Here is a 25,152-nt window from a genome sequence, read left to right as displayed (position 1 = left end):
CAAGACATCTTTAACTTCATTCTCAAGAGCGAACCTAAACTTTATGGCAAGATGAACTAGTTGTAGCACAGACAGTGCAGGGGAAAACAAGACGTAGAGTGCAAATCTAGAACATTTGTCTTTTCCTGTCACAATACAGAGGTTGATCAATTGGCTCATCACAAAACTAGAAGTCATGTTTCTCTTTTTATCCTTTCCTCATCCGCACTACAGTTTGACTTCTGCTATTTTATTTTTTTTAATGTACTAGTTTCCTGTTGGATTAATGAATTAATCAGTCAGTCAGTAAGGAGTTTGGTGCCCATGATTTGTGTATGGAAGTGGCAGAAATGCCTGGCCTGAAGCACAGCAGACTTTGATGAGTGAGACAAGTAGGGGTCCTTCTGGAATGGTATCACTCAGTCATAGTCTCATATGGCTTCTCTCAAGATCTAGAAGTAATCAGTGCATTTTATATGAATTTATTTTATGTTCAACATAATGATACTGATCAACTCCAAGTAATGGGCCATCCAGGTAATATGACTTATTTTCACTGCAGGACTATGTAGTCCTTCAGGTAAAGTTTGCTTTTTTCACAAGATTCTATGAAAAAAATCAAGGGGCATGACTATGTGAATACCTCGCTTGTTCTGTATGCTAACATTAAAATACCTCCCTGTGATAAACTGATTAACTTCTGGTTCCCTTACTTCTCATTATATGACTCTTAGATCAATAGAGTTTGGCAAGACACAATCTGACTTACGTTCCTCTGATCTTAAACTTCATTCACAAGTACATAATTGGTGCCATCATAGCACCTCTACTCTAAAATTGCTATTTACAAAAGTATCCAACTTCTGCTCCTTATTTCTAGCTCACTCGATATTTGGAGACATTTTAGGTTCTGACTGGAATTCTTTATTATTAAACAATACCTAAAACCTGTATTTATCTCAGAGGTGTTTACTTACTTCAGTTGACAACACTTTACCATCTTTCAGTTTCTCATCCATACTATTTCTCCTTCTGAGCAGCTGATCCCTTTCCATTTGAAGAGCCTGAATTTTTTCCAAAATGTCTGACTTTTCAGTGGTGCTGCCCTGAAGCTGCATACTTTTATCACACAGTTCCTGATCCAGAATACTTAAGCGGGTAGACAATTCCATACTATCTTTGTTCAAAGCCTAAAAAAAACCACAACAACCACAGATACAAAAATGAGATATTCCTTTCAAGTAAGAAAAAAGTAGATGACACTGTCACATTCTGAAGTGAAAACAGTGCTTGTTTCTTGTAATGGGACCTCATTTACTTTGAGTGGACAGATAGCATAAAAAAAAAAAGTTCAACATGTAGTTTTCTACATAATGAAAATTAAAGGCACTAATCATTGTATGTGGCAATGATACTTTGCATTCACTCTTTCTACTGGAAAGTAAATATTGCAAGACATTTCCCTGCTGTGTTCTCTAGAAAGCAGAAAAATTTGGTCATATTAATAAATAATATATCATAAATATCCTATAATTTAATACTCTTCAGTAACAATTCCACAGTTAAGAATTGTTTGGTTTTGGGTTTTGTTTCATTGTTGCAATTTTGGGGGGAAAAAGTGAATTAAAATGATTGTCTGTGTTAATTACAATTTAAATGCCAATTGGTCAAGCTACATAATACCTGCATCACAGTGGTATAGACACAGGAGGTCCCTTGAGCCTCCTCTACTATCTTATCTGCCCTCCCCCACCACCAGTCTTTGAGTTAGCCTTATGACTGTGGTGAGGTTTGTGGGTTTTTTCCTTGAATCACCTGGCTAGATCTCAGTTTCTTGATTTCCAGGTAGCTTTTCTCTTGCATATATGCTTCTTTTTTTGCTACAATGGCTTCTCTTTTCTTTAAGTCTTCTTCTAGTTCTGCTAACTGTTGGTGCTGTTGAAGAATTCTTTCCATTTCTTCATCCAGCCACTTCTTCTGCTCTTCTAATCTCTGAAGTTTCAAGAGAGATCCAGAGAGCATTAACCAGGACATTTTGACTCAGAATGTTATGATTATGCTGTACCTTTCTTCAGAATTACTGATAAAACTGTAGAAGACATTAACATTTCTAATGTTAGTATTAATTCGGCCACAGAACCCTTACTCAGAACAATACAGAAACTGGACTGACTTAAAAGGGGCCTCAGCAATATTACATTGCTACATCTCATATAAACAAACTTGCATCAGATGCAGTATCTTTTCTAAAGAATATCTTTTTTAAAACTATTTACATAAACAGATGTCATCTACCCAAGCACAGCAACTAGGTTTAGATGGTACCATGAAAATTCAGCTAGCCCATCCTCATTGCATTTTAATGCTCCAAAACCAGCTCTTTGTTGGACCTGCAAGCACGGTCCATTTTAAATTTATTCTGAAGCCAGAGTTTATCAGAGGATATATTCCTCTGATAAAAGTTTCTTTTATTTAACTTTTAAAATTTCTTTTCACTTTTAAAGACTTAGGGTAATTCATATTTCAGTGCCCACGTCTGAAATAATGTAGGTGGCACTGCTAGAGGATTCATACTTTTCTAACCCTGTTATCAAAAATCAAAACCAGAAACCACTGTAATTTATGTCAGAGTAGAATCCAAAACAAAATAAAACACCTGTACAATGCACAGAACAATTAAAACACTGCACATCAAGGTCACTCTCAAACCTGCTGGATAACCAAATGTGCTGAATTCACAGGTTTCTGAATCAGTATTTTTGACAAATTATAGGGGAAAAAAAGAGAAGACACTAAAGGTCCTCCCTTCTTTCATTCAAAAAGAGTACAGTACAAGAGCTGCTAGGTTCTACTCCCAATTTTTGCTAGAGCAAAAAAAAAAGACAAAACTATGATGGAATACTCTTCATACAAATAGTTTACAAAAATAGATGACTAGAGATGAAGAAAGATTTTTTTTTTATTTCAGGGGTCACACATATTTGGAATAGATTAACTACCTGTAGTTTCTGTGGAGCTCCCACTGAGTTTTTTTCCTTCTTTTTAAAAGCAGCAATTTCTTTATCCTTAATTTTAAGGATCTTCTGTTGTTGCTCCATCTTAAGCTGAAGTTCCTTTGAACAAACAAAAAGCACCATTCTTCCTACATCAGTCAGTCAAATACATTTCATGTGACAGTCCCCCCAAGATATAATCTGAAATACTGACTCTAAATTTATTCATAAAATTGAAATTCAGAATTAGACACTAGGTAATGAAATGAAAAGAAAAAGCTGAAAGAGAAAGACAAAATGGAGATTAATGTAAAATTTTTGTAGACACTTTCTTTGGTGCATTTATCAAGAAATTCATTAAGGCATTATTGAAAATAAGGGAAAGCCTGGTAGTGTAGTTCATTGGGGAAGCAAGGGCAAAAATTATTCATCCTAATCCTTGTCATAGGGAAACAGGAAGAATCCTACTTTAATTTGTTGCTGGTCCTGCTGAAGCTCTGCTTCCAGTTGCTTCTTCTTTTCACTCTCCTCACAGAGTCTCTTCTGCATCTGGGATTGCTGATGCTTCATCTGAGCCACTTTCTGCTCAAGTTCTCTTGCTTCTCTCTCACTTTGGTTAGATAATGAAGCCAAATTCTTGGTGTCTTGCTGCTTCTTCTGTAAGGTCTGAACGTTCATGTCAAATTTCAGCTTAAGAGCAGGAAAACTTGTAACTAAAATATGACTCAGCTTCATTCTTTATTTCACTGAATTCTTAGCGTCACCAAGATTTACTAACTTCTGCCCAAACAACCACTTGTTATTACTGGAGTTTTGAGCTACCTGGTGGAGTTGGCACAGGCTGAATTAAACATGAAAAGGTACGGTTCATGCTTGGCAATACAGTAAAAAGTACTAAAATCTAGCAGACACCACAGTTCTGGGAAATTTGCAGAGACACAATGGTGTCAGAATGCTGGTGCCAGAATGCTGGTGGTCAGAATGCTGGTCTTGAGCTCAAGTCAATAAGCAAACTCCCTCTTTCTGCATGGAACCTTTCTGACTTGTCATTCTACGATTGAGAGGCACAGAGCACCTAAGCTGATCCTATACAGAATACTAACTTAGGTACAACAGAACTTAAAAATAGAAGGTCAGTGCCAAACAAATATGCCTGTGTGGGCCTGATCTTGCAAGGCATCACAGGGATTTGCTCAGACCTACAATTTATATAGTATTTCCATAAAACATCAATTTTATTTACAGCAAGTAATAGATTTGTAATACCCTGTCTTGGATAAATTCCTCCATTGGACTATATACAATGATGTATGGAAATATCATATCTCCCAATACTTTCTTAGCCTCTTACACACCAAGAAGGCATTTTATGTTTCTAACCAAGTAGATGTTAACCAGAATTTTGAGTGTAATAGTATTATGTTTCTCACTAGCTACTTCAATCCGACCAGCTTCCAGCGTGTAAAACAGGTAAGAATTTTACCAACAGTGTTAAGGTTCACACAGTGAGACAGAGATTTGCAAATCATAATAATCTGATCAGAAATACCTGCACTTTCAACTTAGCTGCCTCCATCTTCTTCTGGCACTCTTTCTGTAACATGGCTTTCTCAGGAATATCTCTCAGCTCTTTCCTGTCCAGCTCCTGAAGCTGCTTTTGTGTTTCAGACAGTTCTCTTTTGGCCTGCTCAATTTCTTGCTCCAGTATACTTATCTTCAAAGAATACTGCCTGCTTACTGACTGAGCATCTTTACCTTAAAGACAGCATATACAAATAGTTTAAAACCAACATGATAATCAGTTGAAATGTAATACTTCTGGAGTGGAAATATTACTTACTTCGTTCTGGCTAAGTCAGTAATTTCTGCTACATTTTCCAACACTAAAGGAACCTGCAGTTCCCTTCTAACTCTGAAATGGAGATAAAGAGAGTCCTAAATCTGAACATTTCATGAGTCACCTCATGCCACCAAATGAAGTGCCATCTGAGTGCCAGAGTTAAATTCTTCTGCCTACTGTAGATTTTGGCAAAACGGCTATCCTATATTTCATAATTTTGTTTGGGTTTTTTTTTTTTTCCCAGAAGAACATGCCATTAATTTATTACTCAACTTTCAGCTTAATAATTAGTATATGATCTTGGATTGTTTCTACTCTGTGACTTGTCCCATTCAGGCAATCTGGGATGGCACAGAACCTTTCTCAGACCACCTCAAGAGAAGGTAAACAAAAGAGAAGAGTGTGATTGAAGGGGCTGAGGAAAGAGATCCTTCCTGTCATCACAAGGCTAGTTTCTCTATCAGGACAGATGTGTAAGGGATGTATGCTAACAAGGACACCGATTTTTTTCCTTTATCCACTTCTGACTCCCATTTCTCTACTGTTATAGAATATAGAAGATACAACGACGTATATTTTCTCCAATCCCAGATACTATGTCACAAATACACATCTACAAAGAGATAGCACTGACCATACATTAAAAATTACACAACTGTTGGATAAAAGCAATAATCAACAAAGCACAAAAAATATTTAACATAGTAGAGTAGGCTGTAATCAAAATTTCCAGTGTGATCACAGCAAGTAATTAGCAAAATCTATGGATTTTTAGGTTGTTAAAAGTATTTTTGTCTAAGATAATTATGTAAAAACTAAGACATACAGGACTTTAAGTTTTCAGTGCCTTTTCCTTTGTTTCAGAACATCTTAATTCCCTACAGTATCTAGTATTCCTACAGTAGACAGTTACCTGTTCTTACTAACTCCTTGATAAGTTCCTCTTTCCTTTTGATATTAAGTGCAAGTTCTCTTATTTTTTGCTCAGCCTTAGCAAGTCTCAACTCTGAATTCTTTAACTTCTGCATGTTAAAAACATGGATTTTCTGGAGGCTGTCAATCTCTTCACCTTGAAAAAAACAAAGCAAAATAGAGTTATAAAATCTGGAACAGATGCTGTATTCAAAAGGTAGCGCTCTGCAGTATTTACTGTGCGCAGTTCTTCCATATGAAGTACAAGAATCAAAAGGAGAGAAGAAAGCAGGGTATTCTTCCCAGTCATGTGTGTAAACAGGAAAAAAAAAGGATGGTATGCACTTGCATTTCAAGACTCTAAGTCTGGAAAATATTCCAGAAACCACTACAGTATTTTTGGTAAGATAATCCATTTTTTTTCATTGAAGCAGTACTAAAGATTTATATGTGACTAGTTTTTTGATAAGTGAACTGCTTTGTGGCTAGTAGGTATTACTTAGAGGTTACTAAAATCAGTTTCAGAATGGGAAAGAAAAACAGAAATTGGAAAACTTTTATTGAATTATAACCAAAAATATTTGTAACAAATGCAGATATTTTGCTGGGAAAACTAAGTACATGTGCTAAAGCCATTACTGCATATTCTGATACTGTAGTAAGAGTTGCTCTAATGACTCCCATCATACCTGTAGTTGTGTCAGTTTGTAGCACAGATTTATTGGACAAACCAGACTTGTCTACTGGACATTTCATGTCACTTACATCAGGAAGGAAGCACAGAGAAGTATGATTTTGTGTCCATGTTCGGTTTATGGAACACCTATGAAAGAACAATAAACATGCTACTCTGCAAATGCACAGGGATTTTTTTTTCTTTAAGCATCATGCAAAGTAGATGATCTTAACAGAGAAGAAGCTCAAACTTACAAAAGCATTCTTACCTTCTTCCTCATCCTCACCACTCCCACACACACCATCACCCAATCCCCCAGTCTTCAAAGTAGATTCTGACTCACATGCAAAGATGATGCAATCTTTGCTAAACCTACATATATTAAACTTATTTTGCACTATGCCCAGTTGGTCCCACAGGTTCACTGTAAGTATCATGGAAGGATTAGGCACTAGTACTACCTTTGCTATACAATTTTCTGTAACAAAAGTTAAAGAACAACAAAAAAATTACTTATATGAGGTTTTCTCTTCGCTGCCTGTATTGTCTTCCTCTTCATCACTCTGATCAGAGAGGTGGCAGTGAAGGACTTTATCTTGATCTTCTAACTTGGTCAGTATAATCTGCCTGCGAATATGGAATTCTGCCATTATCTGGGCCAGAGACAAGATGGGGGGGCTGGTATACCCCTGTCAAAAAGCACACAAAAATAGTGATGGGTACTTGCAATAATTTAGCAATTCATTACTCATATTTTAAAAAATGTTTCACCACCTGAGCTTGTAAGCAATTACACAGGTTTTGTATAATAACTCTGAGTACCTTTGTAACAAAACATTTTGCAAGAGCCTAGAGGAGTCGTTCCAAATGTGAAAGAGGGTACTGGTAGCAATTCATTATCCCATGTACTCAACATATTGGTAAGAATAATAATTCATTTCTTATAATATTTCATACTTGAACCCTCAAAACCCCTAGAAAACCAGCTGGGGGGTGAAAACATGGCAGCCATAGCACTTGTAGGTGGGAACTTTAAGCCTAAATATTTTGGATAATTGTGGCATAAACAAATGTTACAAAACTAGTTTTTCAGTGGGAAGTTAAGCAGCAGTATCTGAGAAAGACATCATATGTTATCATGTCATGTCTAATGATTGGCCTATAATCATCACAAAGTAAAAGGGGGAAAATCTGGTTAGACCTTACCTTTCGGATCTCTGTCTCTGAAGGCAGGTTTTTTGTTGCTGGGACAGCGTAGCACCTCCTAGCAAATGCCATGACAGTTGGCCCATCTTCATAAGCACTTGGGAAATCTAAAGCTTTCACATCTGTAAACTTCTCTAATTTCAATTTTAGCTGATCAATGACTATGTGCTGTTCCACCATTTTCTCAGTCTCATGGGGGAAAAAAAATAAAGCAAAAGCAAAACTGAGCTCTGTATCATATTCTCAACTTCCTCACAAAGGTCATGAAGCTTGTAAATCACCCACTGTGCAGGGCACAGGCAAATTCTGCAACAAACTGAGAATTCTATGACATATCATCAGTCTCAGAATCTCCTGCCCCCCTCCCACTCCCCAGTCCAATAAAGTTTAGACACATTTTTGTTCAGAAAGACCTACCTGGGTGTCCTGGGTTGCAGAGAGAGTGCCAGTGTGGGGTACAAGCAAATTCAGTATTCTATACCATTTCTGACAAACTGTTAATGATGGGTTTGCAGTAGATGACCAGTAGATGCCCAACAGATGCTCAGCTGACACCTCAGGCTACAAGATGGGTGTTAAATGAGATAAGGGAGAAGAGCCAAACCCTCTGAGGAGAGGATTGTTTCTTTTTCTTCACGAATGACTCTGCAGTGCTAACTCCTTCTGGGGAAACACCAGCTCAGTCCCCATCCTGAGGGGGTCACCTCTGCCAAAGGCCCATAATGGCTCAACAGCACCACCATAATGGACAGCTGTAACAACTTAGACCACAAATAATTCCCAAAAATATCCTATGACTTTCAGGATTACATCATTCCCATTGTGCAATTGTCCACCCTGGGAGAGGAGCTGAATACCTCCCCTGAACCTGACCATACATAACTGGGGACTTGGAACCCCCATCACACCTGGACAGATCCAGACAAGGCCCAGAACTTCCACAGGACCACCTCTTTTGACTGCAACCATCACTTCAACAGGACTGCAACCACCACCTTGGCCAACAGGATGGCAGGTTGTAATCTGACTTTGTGGATCTAGGCCAGTTTTAATGTGTATCATTACATTTATATTAACCTTTCTATTAAATTGTGACTCAGACCTGAAATCTCTCTCTCTCAGCACACCCGGTTTAGTTACGTTAGCCTATCCAGGCATCTAGTGAGAAGTGGATGACATAATTAGGAGCTCATTCGTGCTTTATATGTATGTTTATGGAGAAATAAAATGAGAATTAAACAAATATTTTCAAATTAAACTTATGGTCTGAGTCTTATTAATTAAACACGTATATGGGCTTCCTCTTCTACTTGGTACAGTTCCACTTTAAAGATTATTTGTATTAATAAACTAAACATGTACATGATCCCAGGTTCACTTCCTACTTTTTCTTCCACCGAGCCTCAGGTTTGTTGTTAATGCTAGTTTGGAGACCTTAACTGCTTCTCCTACAGCATTCTCCATACATTGTTCAAAAATACTTACTCAGTACTTAGATAACTTATGTTATCTAAACTGATTCGTCCATAAGGCCAAGATTATATCCGTTATTCAACTCACTCTATCATTTTTGACTCTTTTTGAATATGATTAAAATCTGACCTAGCAACAACAGGGAAGTTGAAATATAGCTCACAATACATTCTGCATTTTTCTACTTTGAGTAACACATTTTTATTCATTCTTTATGTTGTTGTCTTAGATTGAAAGTTCCTTCCAAACACAAACAATGCTTTACAAGTTGACATTGTGTTGGAATACAGTACATATAATTCCTATGTCATAGAAAATAGAATATATATATGAATATCATATTTGTTATCATTTTGGAAGAAGTAACAGCCCAACCAACTGATCCACCTTGAAACTATTTGTCCCTGATACAATTGCACACACAACTCCACAGTGTAATACCCATTGCATAAATACATATGTGTATAAACATTTATTACCTCCTACCTCATACCTGCTACTCTAGAAGTCCTTATTCTATCATGTACCATTAAATTACATATGCCTGTGAACACAATGTAAAACATTTGACAGAAGCACTTGCTTTACATTGTATGTTTTTAAACAGAAGTGGCAGTTTAGTGAACTAAATGCCAAAATGGTGCCTGAAAGCTCTCAAGCTTCCCTCCTGTCTCTGATACTGGAAGAGCCTTCTATCTACACTGTGACAGCTACCTTGTATCCTCCAAAATTTATATAAGCATTATCACAGTATAAGTTGACACTATGGTGTGCAGGCTAAAAAACGTCTAGCCAGAAGTGACAGAAAAGAAAGAAAGTGACAGAAGGAAGAAAAAGATCATGACTAGTTCACTTACCTTTAATGCACTCACTTTCCCCAAGCCATCAGAAAGGAAAAGGAAAAGGAGAAAAAGTATGATAAGGAGAAGAGCACTAGCTATCTATGTTTTGCTTTTCTCTTTTAAAAATTCATATAATAAATTATCTGTAATCTGCATGTCTGGCAACACCAGCAGAATATTAACTATTCTAGGTGCAGTCTTCTCAACCTTGAAATGTTATGCATGTATTAGCCACCATAATTTCATTAGCAAATTCAAGATCTACAGAAGGAAAGAGGCAAGCAGCCTTTTTGTCATTACCTCTCTTTCCATTGTATCACTCAGTTTTCTCTAATGGTAAATGATCAGAACGTCAGGATGGAATTCTGTCTTATAAAGTCAAAAGGAGCCAATACTCTAATTCTTAATAAAGCTATAACAAAATAAGCTTCTACACAACTTTTCAATTTAAGCATTCTATAGGATCCAGATAGTCTTCTTTCAATTCTAAAGCATCCTTCAAAGTCTTTCAAATCCTAATCTATTAATTGTCCTGAATCTCCTTAACAATGATACAAATCTGGGGAGAGGGTTGTGTGTTATGCTTCAGGAAGCATGGAGAGCATGAATAGTTCACTTCTAGTTATGCAGGAGGCTTTTGGCACAGCTAGGTTCATATATAGTCTCCAGAAACCGTATTACTGTAATACATCCACTAGAAGAACCCAACCCATTCTGTGAAACAGCTCTAATTAAAACAAAATGTCCCCAGTATTGACTGGTAATAAGTAAAAAAAATTCTGAGTGACCGCTGAATGCATTCACATGGTAGAAGGATGGTTCAATGCAGACAAATGTGTACCAGTGGGAAAATACCTGTAATCTTTGTGTTTCTTGAGCCTCCTTTAAAAGTTCCTGTTGTTCTTTCTTTTCTTGTAGTAATGTCTTTATCTGATTCTGCAGTATCTGCACTTCATGATTCTTCTGGTTAAATAGTTCTTCGTCCATAACTAGTACCTGCTACATAATAAAAGAAAAATTCAGCTGGGCAAAAGGGACATTATTATTCCTACAATAAAATAAAACCTCATTTGTTGTTAAAAGACATGACCAGCACTGCAAAGTCTTGAAGTATGTATAGCAAATTGTCTAAGTGGTTATCTGCAGTTTCAGCAGCTTTCTTCACTTCTGTTCCATCTATTGATTTTGTTCTGACAAGTTTCATTCTTCCCAAGGAGATAATGTACTCATAACCAAACTTAATTTATTGAAGTATACATTAAATTCAAGTGTTATCTTTAGTATGCTGTTATATGTAGCTACAAGATCACAGCATCTTGTGATTAATATACTTCTCTAATGAAAAAATAAGAACATCTGTCCTCAATCTGCAACTTGGATAACAGTTTAAAGATTAAAGAAAACACAAGAATGCTTGTTCATATGTTCTTGTGAATGAATTTATACTGATTGATGGAGACTTCCAAATGTTCTTAGTCTTCTAGAAAGCCTGCAGAAGCCAAAGACAAAGTACTGAAACATTACATCAACCCACAAACCTTCTCATTCCTGCTCTTCCTATTTTTTTCTCCAAGAGTCCTGGTGGTGGACATATGAATGAGTTTGGGTGTTAGCTACAGCCAATTTGGTATTTTAATATCATGTAAGACAGCATTATCCAAGCAACAATAGCTGCTAGCAAAGAAATGTGTATGTACAGACAAGAACAGGTCCTCTGCTAGTTATTAAATCTGTCCACATGCAAACCCTGCTCTGGAGTCTGTAGTGTCTCATTTATTTTAGCCTTTCTCTAACCATCTCTTCTGGCTGTGGATGGCATATTCCCTGGGGAAGGGAGTTCAAGCTAAGTTTAAGCTCAGCTTTTACACTGTTTTGAACCAGGGAAACAGAGGTTTAAAACAAGTCACAGAAGAAAATCAAGAAGGAAGAAAAAAAGCTGTGATTTAGATTGCTTGAGAACAAAGAAAAGTCAAAGTTTGTTTATGCAATTGCCTGATAACAATCTATAGCTTTATCAATTTGTTTGCAAATTTAAAAATGGGTTGATGTTACAAATTTCTAACTTATTGGAGCACTGCCTCCTTCCACATGTGACCAAACTCAAATTAGTTTTTCTGAGGTGTTCATCTGGCATCAGAACTTCACTTAGAATCCAAATGGTGTATAGTTGTTTCAAGTAATAAAATGTTATTTTATTACAGTTGTTTTAAGTAATAAAATCCGTTATTAATTTTGATTTGAGATGATTTTCACTGTACAATAACCTGCATTTCTTTTCTTTTGATGTTCACCGTCAACATTTTAACTCAGCACATCCAATATAAGTATTTCCTAAAGGCATATGGGGATGTTTCCAAAAAGAATTATTCATTTGATCATGTGTCAGTTCTGTTAGGAGATATGCTCTCAGAAGGCTGAGAGCTCTTCTCCCCACGGGTCGTCTCTAGGACTATAATCTCCTGTGAGAGAAACAGCTGATCAGTACTAGTGATATGACAGGATCCTCATGGGGTATCTGCATGCTAAGACTCCCAGATGTTTTGAAATTTTCACCTTATTTGGCAAACCATAAAGAAGTACGATGTCACCAAAAAGCAAAAGTTGATGTTTAACACAAAAGCAAATATTAGAAAGTGATTAGACAAAGAAATCTGCAAATAGTTTAGAAACTCTGTTAGCTAAAGGCATGGTAATGGAAAAGGAAATACAGGAGGTTTTGTGAGACCATAGCTGAAGAAATACAGTTTAGGAAATTGCTAAGGGATAAGAGATGAGACTATAACTTTGTGCTATTAGACAGACTAGCATATTACATACATAGTATTAAATAATATTAGACAAAACTTGCAAAACTTAGTCCCTGGGTAAATTCACTGATATCTTTGAAAATATCAGTATTGTAATTATATCTGTAATGCTTCTGACGAAGTAATATCTTCCCAAGATTCAAAACAATTTCTGGGTTCACAGGACAACTGCTGAGGATATGGACTTAAGTACACACTTCCAAGAGAAGAGAGTTCTCTTTCTCTTTCTCTCTCTCTTTCTCTTCTTTCTCCCCCTAACTAAGAGGAAAACTAACTTTCCTAACTAAGTACACTCCCTCACTTCTAAGCCCCCAGTCCCAAGGAAGAGTAAACATAAGAAAACTTGTGGGTCAAGACAGAAATTGCACAGTAAGTGCAGGTGAAGTGAAAGAACAGAGAAAATAACACAAAGGTAGTTAATTAATGCAAAACAAATCACTCTCTGCCTCCAAAGGGTAGACTGATACCCATTAGCTCCTGCACAAAAAGACAGCTAACATAACTAAACCCTCCTCCCCCTTTCAGCTTCTGAGTATGTCATATGACGTGAAATATCTCTTCGGTTGACTTGGGTCATCTGCCTGGTTGTGCTCCTCCTGTCCCTGGGCACAGCGGCCTATCTATTCACTGGTGTCACAGACAGAGTCAGTCCCTTGATGCTGTGCAAACACTCTGCAGCAAGAGCTAAAAAACTGGTGTTTTATCATAATTGTACTAGTCAGAAATGTAAAACATGGCACCCTGCAAGCATTTATGAAGAATATTAACTCCATCTTGGTCAGACTTAGTACAACCCCCACTTCATACTCCACACCATTTATGTCATGCTCAAGCCCCACACTATCCAATGCAACCTTATTAACCATCCTTTCTTCCCTTCTCATCCTTTGACTTATGCACAGATATCATTCCTTTAGTCTATAGATTAGTCCTGTAAAATACCCATAAAATGTCCACTGAGTTTATTTAGTCCATGATGTGGGTTCTGTCTGGTTACAGTGATCACTCGGGACAGGAGCCCAGGCTATGCTACAAGAATATTTCTATGATCATCCAACAGACCAGCACAGTCCTTCCATGGTGTCAGAGATGGAAATGTTATCACTCATGGCTTAAACATTGTCATAATGATTTTTTGCCTGTTATGGCAAAACTGTACAACAAAGCTGCACCAACAAATCCCAGAGTGAATGCGCCTCCTGATTGAAACTCTGTGAGTTAAACTGACTAAGGCTATTCTAGAGAAGAAAAGTGAAAAAACAAAGAAAATTGGTTAAATCTCAGGCCTGGGAAGTAATGGAAAAGGTTGGGAGAGCATTCACAGAAGAGCCAAGCCCAGTGGGTTCAGGGTGGAGGCCATGGTCCCAGGCTTATCTGTTGCCAAGTTTGCCGGAAATTCCCCCCCCCAAAGGGTGGGGGAGGAGGGTTTTGGGTGCATGTGAAAACCTCTGGCCAGAGGTAGTGAACACCCATCCTCCTCTGTGCAGATTAGCTCAGCTGTGGGACCCCCCCACTCCAGGAAAGTCAAATCTATGGGACATTCACATAAGCGGGAGCTAAGGGGGCATCAAGGTTCATCAAAGGCCCCCTGAAAGGTTCCTGAGACCCTGTGCCAGAGGACTGTTCATGATACAAAATGATGCAGCTGACCCGAAGTCCTTCAATGGACAGTGTCAAACATGGCCCCCCCTCAGGGGAGGCACCTGGGCATTCCCACTTGGCCTAAATGTATGATAATCCATTGGATACTATGCTTCTGGCCTCACCACCAAGAAGACTAGATGGTGAGGATCTATGAGACATCATTAAGATGCATGGAGGGGTGGTATGTTTCTACTTAATCTGTCTCTTGTCATTCTTCCTGTCCCTCCTTTCCTTTTTCTCCTTCCTTCCTTCCTTCCTTCCTTCCTTCCTTCCTTCCTTCCTTCCTTCCTTCCTTCCTTCCTTCCTTCCTTCCTTCCTTCCTTCCTTCCTTCCTTCCTTCCTTCCTTCCTTCCTTCCTTCCTTCCTTCCTTCCTTCCTTCCTTCCTTCCTTCCTTCCTTCCTTCCTTCCTTCCTTCCTTCCTTCCTTCCTTCCTTCCTTTCTTTCTTTCTTTCTCTCTCTCTCTTTCTCTCTTTCTCTCTTTCTCTCTCTCTTTCTCTCTCTCTTTCTTCTCTTTCTTTCTTCTCTTTCTTTCTTCTCTTTGCTCCTTTGTGAATAGAGCAGATTGTAACACATTGTAGAAGCATGGGGTTCAAACCCAGAGAGCTGTAAGTCCACTGCATCAGTAACAGAAAGAAGAAGGGGTCTACTGCATCTCAGGAATTGGTCGACAGCAACTGGAACAGTAATCTTCCTGGAAGACCCTTTTAAACCACTGCCTCTTCCCCCCCTTTTATGTACAGACTGCTTTATGTGCAAAGTTCCAGGACCAAAATAGGTGCACCACCCCACTTCTCATATCCATTTCACAGTCATGCAGATAGAACTGTAGGGTGGGATTTGTCATGGGCCCATGGTTCCCTTTCCCTTAAGCAGAGTAATTCCTGGTCATGGTAGTCAATATGTTGGCCTGCCCAAGCAAGGGGGTAAAGAGATTACCCACATTATCTTTTGAGTTGCTAGATCTTGTGTAACAATCTTTCCACAGCTGAGATGCAGGCCCATATCAAGGAGAGGGAATAGAGATTTTCAGTAAATCTCTAGGGCTGGCAAACTTTTCTATACAAAGTTGGTGCCACAGAGTAAGCCTAATTCAGCCTTACTAGGTTCCTGTCATATGATGTCTGTGTGTTCTGTATAGACTTCAGCCACTCAGATTGTGTGGACTGTACATTGTTTGGATCTTTTGAGGCCTGATTATTGTCCATGTCACGGAAGATCACCTCCACCACCTCTAATTCCCTCAGATATTAAATATATTCCTCTGTGGCAGTCCACATTGGATGACAATCACTGGATGACAATATCTTCCATAAGAGAGTACTTTGTCTTCATGCTCAATAGGAGTCACCTCTGGAAGCTGGAGATGGCTGACCCTCTTCCAATCCCTCTGTCAGTCCCACAATCTCTAGCAAAGAATCCTAGCTACTGTGTTCCCCTACCTTTTAGTTCCCGACTGTTAGCCCTACTATTCCAGCTCTGGAGCAACCAGGTAGCAATTAGTTCATCTTGTCAGGCAAAATCTTTACACATTATCTTGCAGCTAGGCCATGGATAGGGACCAGGTAGCTTCTGCTTCTCATTGATTTCCACCTCTTTCCTTTCCTGTCCTGCTGTGGAACCGGCTACCTGTTCTGATTGTTCCTCTCACCTCCTCTGAGCATGAGCTGCCTCTTCTCTTATTAACTTGATCTCTGCTTCCACTGTTTCTTTACTACAAGATCAGCTATTACAGTTGACGGTTCAGTCTCTGATTTAGTGTCTCTGTGGCCTCAGACCAAGACCTCTTCTGAGTTTCAGACCACTACAAGTCTGTTTGTGGGCTTTTAGACCAGATCCTCTTGCATTTCTAAGGGCACTGGACACTGACTTTATAGGCATGGGGCACATCCAACACAGCTATAGGAGTCACTGTGTTTCACCTTCGCTTCTTCAAATAATGTATTAGTTGGATGGGTTAATGAGCCTGTTCAGATATGAAATCACAAGCTGTCAGAGGCAGCAGTGGCCCTGTGCTCCTGCCCAACTCCTCCACACATACTGACACCCCAGGGATCAATCACCTTAGAGCATGTTCCTCGTATGCTCAAATCATGTGGCAACCCCAAATAGCTGTTTAACCTTATGAACAATAATCAAAGTTGGGATCACAACACATTAGTATGAACAGTCTGATTACATAAGGATACTGAAGGAACTCAGAAGCCACTACATCAAGGCTATAAAAAGCTGTCCTGGAAGAGAGGAAGGGATAGGTACCACTTTTTCCCCTCTCTCTGCAAAATGTCTCTCAGGGAAGAAGAGGGGAAAAGCATAGTTGCTGATTTTATCCATGAGGTGGTTCTTGGAGTAGTGGGACATCCACAATTGTAAGACCTGAGTACCAGATTAGGCTGATGGACAGTGGTTTTGTCATAGCTCTCCCAAGCAAAGGAAAACAAGTGACAAAGAGCAAACAAAATAGCAAAATCTGAAAATAGTCATTAATGATTCTTGGAGGCTGTTTTACAGCTAGAAAGGAATCAAGCATCTAAATATTCAAGGACACATACAAATCAGCACCCAAAGCAAATATGCAGCTTCATGACCTGCAACAGTCATTAAACATCTTAACCAAACAGGTATTAACAAGTTTACCCTAGCACACTACAATCAAGTCTGTTATTATCTTGAAAGCCTTGAGCCACAGGTTGGGTTCCAAAATAGACTGTTGTGGGTTACCCGAGGAGGTAGCTAAGCACACAGAGCTATCTCTTCACTTCCCCCTACCCCCATTTCCTAGGAGGACAGAGGAAGAGCAAAGGGAAAGTGAAAGCAAGAAAATTTGTGAGTCAAGATAGAAACTGATCAGTAAGTGATGATGAAGTGCAAGAGAGAAAGAAAATAAAACAAAAGAGATGATGCAAAAGCTATTGCCCAAGGCTGACTAATGCTCAGACAGTTCTGGGCAAAATACAGGTAAGTCTCCCTAAATCTCCTCCTCTCCCTTTTCATTGCTGAGCATCATGTTATGCGGTATGAAATCTCTCTGATTAGTTCAGGTCATCTGCTTTGTTTCATGTTTGTGTCTCCAACTATTCATGCATCCTCTGATCTATTTACTGGGGGGGGGTGCAGGCAGAAAAACAGAAGGCCTGTCACTGTACAAAACACCGTTCAGAAAGAGCAAAAACATTACTATCTCATTACCATCGTATTGGTCACAAATCTAAAACACAGCACCCTCGGGGATGCTATACAGAAAACTAACTTCATTTCAGACGGACCTAGCACGCTAGCATAGCTAAAACCAAATATCTAACAGATAAAACAGCTCAGCCTCAAGAATCATCTTGAAACTGACTAGAGAAAATATAACATTACTTCACTCATCTCTGTTGTCACTGATTGTGTATTCAAACATCCATTACAAAACACCTACGTCCCAGGGATTGGCCAAATGAAATTCTACAAAGCTGGAAATTAAACTTAATTGTCAAATTAAGTACAGATGACAATTTTATCCATCTTTCACAATATAGTTCAGATTTTGGCAGATTGCTTTTTTACTTAGTCATTTAAATAAACAGCTTATAATTAAATACCTGGCATTTCTTTAGTTCCCTCTTCAGCTGAAGTATTGTAACGTGATGTGGTACTGGGCTGGTCTCAGTGCCTGTGTCAGCCTCCTGGATGGTGAGAGCTTCCTTCCTTACTTTCTGTACCATAGTGATCCAGCTCTGCAACCTGTCCCGCTGACTTCTTCTTAAGCTAACATCATCATACAAATCAACCAGAAAAGGTAAGCCTTCATCTATACAATTTCTGTAACTGAAATATTGAACCTGAAGGCGAGTGAGCTGTTCCTCAAGTGAACTGATACGGGCTTTTTCTTCATTTAAGTCATGTAACTGCTGATTACGGGCCTGTTGGCTCTGCAAAGCTTCCCGAAGCAATCTGATTTCAAGTTCCATTTCATCAATTCGGTCTTTTTCTGGGTTGTAATTTACTACTGGTTTATTTCTAATGTTTTTTGCTCTGTTGGCATATTTGAGAGAATTTAAAGATTCATCAAAGTCCAGTGAGGATGGACTTATACATGTTATCATAACAGTCTTGGCATTTCCTCCTAGGGAGTCTTTCAGAATACGAGTGATTTTAGCATCCCTGTATGGAATATGTACACTTTTTCTTTTTGGGTCTCCAAGGGCACTGATGACATTTCCCAAGGCCAAGAGACCACTATTGATCTGGACTGATTCTTTGAAGCGTTCACCAGTATTTCCAGTCTTTGCTACCCTCTCTGATCCTGCCAAATCCACAAAATGAAACTTTGAAGCAATCGAATCCTGTGCAGCATTCTGATACTCTGCAGACTGCTTCTGATGAATACTGATGGTAAAAATGGCATGAGATCGACTAGAGTGCTCATTCATCTGCGTTGTGCCTGTGTGACGAGCTGCATTGCCGCTTTCTAGCAGGCTTATTACTTCATCTGCACATTCTACTTGAAATTCCTTAGCACCGACAATCACTTCAAACACCAAACCAGATGAAAGTAAGAATAACTTAATAAATTCTAAATAGCAATAGTTTACAATGATAATTCTTCAGCAATAGTTTACCGCAATACCTATAATAGTGTATTAGAGAAACATACAAGCCTGCTATGGCTATGACCTACCTATGAAGTCAGAGCATATAGCCATAGAAATAGAAGATACAATATGTGCAAAGCATGAGGTACAACACATCTGAAACCTGCAGATATTTAATGTAGGGGTCTATTGTGCCATAATATTTGAAACAGTATCTTAGACACAAGACACAACTCATTTACACATTGCACACTGCACATCACCTTTACAATTTACAGTGTGGTGCTACCTAGAAAAAAATATGAACAAAATCAGCTCAAAGGATATTCTGCCAGTTAAAAAAAAGACTAAGAACTATAAAGTTTTTAGTAAAACTTGTTCCAAGCCTGTACTAAGAAAATAATTTCTATTCTGAATAGCGCAGATAGTTGGGCCTTTGGGACAGGTATCTGTTAGTAATCTAATAAAGTGTAAGTGTACTTCTACCAAGTACTCTTACTAATAATCTTTTTTATCATATTTTTCTTTTAATGAGAAATGGAAAGTGTCCTAGCACAAGAAGCTGACTCTAACTGTACTGAAAATAAATAATTTGAAATGTATTGTGGGATCCTTTTGAAGCAATGATATTGTCTGCAAGATTTGTGCTGAACTAGTGCTTTCTCCCAGCTACAGACAAAAAACCCATGACAGCTTAATATAACAGTTTAAAAATACTAGAGTAAACACAACAATTAGAATATAAAGAAAAATAAATCCAAACCTAAACCAGATTAGGTACTTTCAGAATAAAGTAACTCTGATGTGGATTCTTCTAGCATTTTCATGGGGTGAACAGGATACCTACAGGGCAAGTATTAATGTCAAAGCCTCTAAAAATATCTGCTTCCCCTTCTCTTAATGAAGTGGTCTCTTCCACTCATTTCAATGTAAAAGGAGAGCAGATATTTACAATATAATTGACTTAACAATTGTAATTTTGAAGGAAGAAGCAATGGTTTAATCTTAAAATATCTATTCAAGTGAATAATCACATACTATTTTGTTTCTAGACAGAACTTGCAGAAACAATAATTGTGTTATTTACTTTACCATTTGTTGCCACTTCCATCCATATAATAGAACATCTATATTACTGACAAGCATCTAAACCCCAAACTGTTTCCAAACAGCTAAAATGAGCTTATATTCTGAAACTTTAATAATTTTTTTCCTTTTATTCATAAGTAGTGAATAAGCACTTTCAAGAGAAAGCAAGAATAATTTGGACACAAACTGAAACACAAAACACCAAATTTGAGAGCTGGAATCCTACCTGTATTTCCCTTCTCATCTTCTCGAATATGTAGATATTTCACAGAGGTCTCCAAATCCAACAAATCTCTAAGTTCTTCCTTGTAAACCTCTATATAGGATACCTTCACACGGAAGTTAATATTACGATGTTCAGAAATATGATGAAATAATTCCTGAATAGCCCGCGGGATTATGCCCCTTTCATCCACTGCAACTGATGCTAAAATATAAGCACAAATGTAACAGAAAACTGCAGTCATTCTGTAACATAAATTACAAAGACTGAAATTTGAGAGAAGCCTGCAATATTTAGTATGCAACACACTAAGGAATCTGAAGAGCTCATCGTTCACAAGGATTTTTGTAATTTTTTTTCGTGTGTCTGTCAGAAGTTTTGTTTGCATCCAGTACTAGGATACAAATCCAGTATTAGGATTTAAATTACATAATTTTATAGTTATGAAAGTTATGAAAAATATGGATTCTGCTTTAAAACTATACTCCTCAGAGTACAGATTTCTTCTTTATCCCTACTCAGTATGGTTAGCAGTGACATCTCAAGGGTCTGAGAAACTATAAATTCTACTTATATAAAGCAAAATCATCACTAACATAGCAAGACAAGATTTATGACCAACATTAACAGTAATTTCCTATTTTTTCATAAACATGGAACACTGGTGCCAAACTCTACTTTTTTTTTTTACATAGTCAGCAGAGGACAATGTTTCCATTAATCATCTGTGTTCTTCATCCAAGACTATGGAAGCTGTTTGCCTATGAGACAACATCAAGAATCTCTTTTACCAAAAAACTAATGGGTTGCTCACACCTAAGTATTAATTTAGTAAATATATTCATTAACTAAAAGGGTGTAATTGCAGAGCTATGATCAGCCTTAGACTGTGACATCCACAACCAAAACAATTTAGCTAGCAATGGTACTTATAGGAACATTAAATAACTACTAGTGAAGGGAACAGAAGTGAAGTTACAACAATAAGCAGAAGAGGCCAGTGGTATGAGGTTCAACAAAGCCAGCTGTGGGGTCCTGCTCGTGAGGCACAACAATCCCCTTAAGCACTACAGGCTGGGTGGGGGCAGAGTGGCTGGAAAGATGCTCAGCCAGAAGGGACCTGTGGGTGCTGGCTGACAGCAGCTGATCATGGGCCAGCCATGTGCCCAGGTGGCCAAGGAGGCCAATGGCATCCTGGCCTGTACCAGCAGTTGCGTGGCCTGCAGGACGAGGGCAGTGATTGTCCCCTTGTGCTGGGCACTGGTGAGGTCACAACTCCAATGCTGTATTCAGTTCTGAGCCCACCACTGCAAGGACATTGAGGAGCTGGAGTGTGTCCAGAGAAGGGCAATAGAACGGAGGTAGGGTCTGGAGGAGCAGCTGAGGGAGCTGGGGGTGTTTAAGCTGGAGAAAAGCAGACTCAGGATAGACTGTAGTGCTCTCTACTACCACCTGACAGGAGGGTGTAACTGGGGGGAGGGGGGTCAGTTTCCTCTCCCAGGTAAAAAGTGACAGCACAAGAAGGAATGACCTCAAACTGCACCTGGGAAGGTTTAGATTGGATATTAGGAAAAATTTCTTCACTGGTGGTCAACCAATGGAATGGGCCTAGTTGTGGACCTGGAAATGAAGGGTTAATGGTTGGACTTTAAGATGTTAGGGGTCTTTTCCAACCTACACAATTCTATGATCCTATGATTCTAAATAAAAGGAAGACTCTACCAAGATATTTACAATACTCTATTTTTATCCGTTTGGAAGAATTAAAGCATAAATTTCTCTGATGTCACAGAAATTTCTCTCAAAAGCCCCAAAAAAGCAAACAAATCCAACACAGAATGAGCAAGTAAACAATTAAGTGCCTAAAGAAGACGTTTGCAAGGTAAGATAAATGTAGCAAAAATTTTCAAAACCACTATATATCAGAAAAAAAAGTTCTAATATAAGTTGCACGTTAAAATGTGGAATGTGAAAGAACACTTAACAAATTGGGTTTTTCTTAGATATTTTTGGTATAGTCTAATTTATGGAGAAGTTTTTACAACCTTAATTATCTCATAAACTTTGGAAGTTTGGGGTTTTTTTACTACACGTTTTTGCCTTGGTCCTTAAAACTATGCAGCATTATCTGCTATGTAATAAACTTGCATAAATGCACCCTCTACCAATTAAAAAATCTCCAAAAACCAAAAACCTTTCTATAACCTACCAATGTGGTCACCGCCAATAGTGTAAGTCTTCCCAGAACCAGTCTGTCCATAGGCAAACACTGTAGCATTGTATCCTTCAGTCAGAGACACTAGAAGAGGCTTAATACAAACAGTGTAAACTTCTTCTTGGGTTGAGTTTTTGCCAAATACAAAATCAAAAGTGAAGACATGGTCCTTTCCAATGATAACTTGTTTAGCATTTGGCACTAATCTGACACACACTTGGTGGTTATGAAGTATTTCTTTGGAAAGCAGAGGTCTGACTCGGACTGCAACTTTAACTGGGATCTCCTCCATGCCAGACTCCACCACTGTGCGTCCCACTCAGTATTCACACGGTCAAGAAGAAATCTGTTACCACAGCTCTGTTCATTTCATTCACAGCTGTCTGCAACTAAGAAAAAGTTTTCCATGTTATATAATACAAAAAAAATGTATCTCCTGAAGTGAAAAGCTGAGATTTCCTAAGGAATATGTAAGCACCATTACAATCTTGAAAATTACCTGATATAAATGCAGCTCTATTAATAACTATATAATATAATCAATTAATAAATTATTTTTGCATCTATTTATTTCCAGGTTAGCAGACTTAAGTCTGAAAGTTGCCTGATTTCCTATTTGAATATAACACAGTCATACAAAGCAACAATATTGGAAGAGTTTTAATAAACACTGTTGGGAAAGCAAAGGCTTACAATGGATCCTCTCATTTTTCCGTTCCTGCATTCATATTGGATAGGCAATACAAATCAGTCAAACAAAACCTTTTTCTCCAGAAGTTGTATATACCCTCTTCCACTTACTAAGGACCAAACAAGGCAAGAGAGACACTCGGGTGTCGACGCCCGCGGCTGCCACAGGGCAGAGGCAAACATACAGGTAACCTTTTCGCTTGCAGGGATGTTCTGCGTGCGGCCCAGCGGACTCTCCGTGTTTGCAACGTCTCCAAACCAGAGGAGCGGCCGGGATCGTATCACGCGTGAGTGTCGGGAGCCGCTAGAGCTGCGGAGGCCGCCACGCCGCGCCGGGCGGTGCCGTGCCGGGCGGTGCCGTGCCGGGCGGTGCCGTGCCGGGCCGTGCCGTGCCGGGCGGTGCCGTGCCGGGCGGTGCCGTGCCGGGCCGCAGCGAGGGCAGGCGGCGGCGGGCGGCCCGCGCTGTTTGCGGCCCCTCGCTAGGCAACGGCCGCCGTGCCGGCCTCCCGCCGCGCGCACAGCGCCCCCAGCGGCGGGACCGGCGCGAGTCCCGGCCCTTCTTCCCGCCCTGCCCGGGACTCGGCCCCTCGGTCCGGGAAGGACGGTGAGGTGTGTGTGTCCAGAGAAGCGCAACGGAGCTGCGGAAGGGTCTGGAGCACAGGTGGTGTTAGAATCTGTTATGAATAAGAAGCTTGACTACGCCAATATTCAAGCAACAATCAATTTATTATTTAATATGGTAAAATATGAGCAATATAGCGCTGGGTACAGTGGGGGAAGTTTTCCCTCCAACTCCACACCAATAATTGAGGGTTACAGGTATTTGTAGGGGTAGTCATCAGCTTTTTCAGCAGTTTCTATTTCCAATTTTTATTCATCAGCAATTTTTATTCCAAATTATTACATCACAATTCTATACACTATTGTGATTTTAGTTTCTTTCAGGATGTGTTTTTAAAGGAGTATCCCCAGATGGTGGTGGAACAGTTTCCGAAAGAAGAAAGACGAATCCCATCTGGTGGAGTCCAGCTCCTCAGATGTGGGTCCACCTTTTAATTGCAGAGACTATAAATCTAATAACAGTGATGTCCAGCTTCCCTTGGTCAAAACCATATATCCTTGAGATGATGTTCATCTTCCTTTCTCAAGCTGTTTTTCTCTGCTTCAATAGGGCGTGAGATAAGCATATTTCCTTTATATATTTTGCAAAGCTATAGTTTCAAGGATACAACTAATACTCGAAAATTATACTTCAAAAGGTTATTATTGCAGAGCTCTTTATGGATTAACTACAAGAAAAAGCAACATCCTTAACGCTTTAATTCCAATGCTCCTAAATCAATCAGGGTTAATTGCAAACAAAAGATAGGTTCAAAGGCCTTTTTCTATGCTTTATTTTCCTCAGTTATTATTAGAATTCACAGTTCTCCCACTGTCAGTGTCCACACATTTCGCACTCACAAATACACACGTCGCCTGTTCGTACCTGACACGAAACACAGCTCTGTATTTCACAGAGCGGCTGAGGGAGCTGGGGCTGTTCAGCCTGGAGGACGGTCGGGGGGACCTTACTGCTCTCTACAACTGCCTGGAAAGTAGGAGTAGCAAGATGGCGTTCGGCCTCTCCTCACAGGCAACAGGTGCAGTACAAAAGGAAATAGCTTCAAGCTGTGATAGGGAAGGTTCAGGTTGGACATCAGGAAAAATTTCTTCACAAAAAGGGTGATTAAATATTGGAACAGGCTGCCTAGTCAGGTGATGTAATCACAGTCCCTGGAGGTGTTTAAGGAAAGACTGGACATGGCACTCAGTGCCATGGTCTAGCAGACAAACTCGTGTTCGGTCACAGGTTCGACTTGATGATCCTAGAGATCTTTTCCAACCTAAGTGATTCTGTGATTCCTCCCCTCCCTTCCTACCTCCCTCACTGAATGGACTGAGACCCCCCCATCTCACCCCGAGCAGTAAAAACACAGACACTCCCCATG

General features: G+C 39.2%; 1 protein-coding gene across 1 annotated transcript in view; it reads right to left on the bottom strand.

Moving 5' to 3' along the window:
- The window catches only part of KIF27 (kinesin family member 27), a 28,794-nt gene extending 5,276 nt beyond the window's left edge, over nucleotides 1–23,518 (bottom strand). Inside the window, exons 1-14 of the mRNA XM_030969317.1 lie at nucleotides 23,276–23,518; nucleotides 22,469–22,863; nucleotides 20,263–20,463; nucleotides 17,955–18,883; nucleotides 10,777–10,920; nucleotides 7,607–7,795; nucleotides 6,914–7,089; nucleotides 6,414–6,547; nucleotides 5,726–5,881; nucleotides 4,522–4,727; nucleotides 3,441–3,638; nucleotides 2,979–3,092; nucleotides 1,795–1,971; nucleotides 957–1,169 (exon numbers count right to left, since the gene is read on the bottom strand). Of these exons, the coding sequence (XP_030825177.1) occupies nucleotides 957–1,169; nucleotides 1,795–1,971; nucleotides 2,979–3,092; nucleotides 3,441–3,638; nucleotides 4,522–4,727; nucleotides 5,726–5,881; nucleotides 6,414–6,547; nucleotides 6,914–7,089; nucleotides 7,607–7,795; nucleotides 10,777–10,920; nucleotides 17,955–18,883; nucleotides 20,263–20,463; nucleotides 22,469–22,766 (3,135 nt within the window). The 5' untranslated portion in view covers nucleotides 22,767–22,863; nucleotides 23,276–23,518. The remainder of the gene's footprint in view (nucleotides 1–956; nucleotides 1,170–1,794; nucleotides 1,972–2,978; nucleotides 3,093–3,440; nucleotides 3,639–4,521; nucleotides 4,728–5,725; nucleotides 5,882–6,413; nucleotides 6,548–6,913; nucleotides 7,090–7,606; nucleotides 7,796–10,776; nucleotides 10,921–17,954; nucleotides 18,884–20,262; nucleotides 20,464–22,468; nucleotides 22,864–23,275) is intronic.
- Nucleotides 23,519–25,152: the final 1,634 nt, after the last annotated feature.

Source organism: Camarhynchus parvulus, chromosome Z (assembly GCF_901933205.1).
Source record: "Camarhynchus parvulus chromosome Z, STF_HiC, whole genome shotgun sequence".
Lineage (NCBI taxonomy): Eukaryota > Metazoa > Chordata > Aves > Passeriformes > Thraupidae > Camarhynchus > Camarhynchus parvulus.
This window is presented reverse-complemented; position numbering and strand designations above follow the sequence as displayed.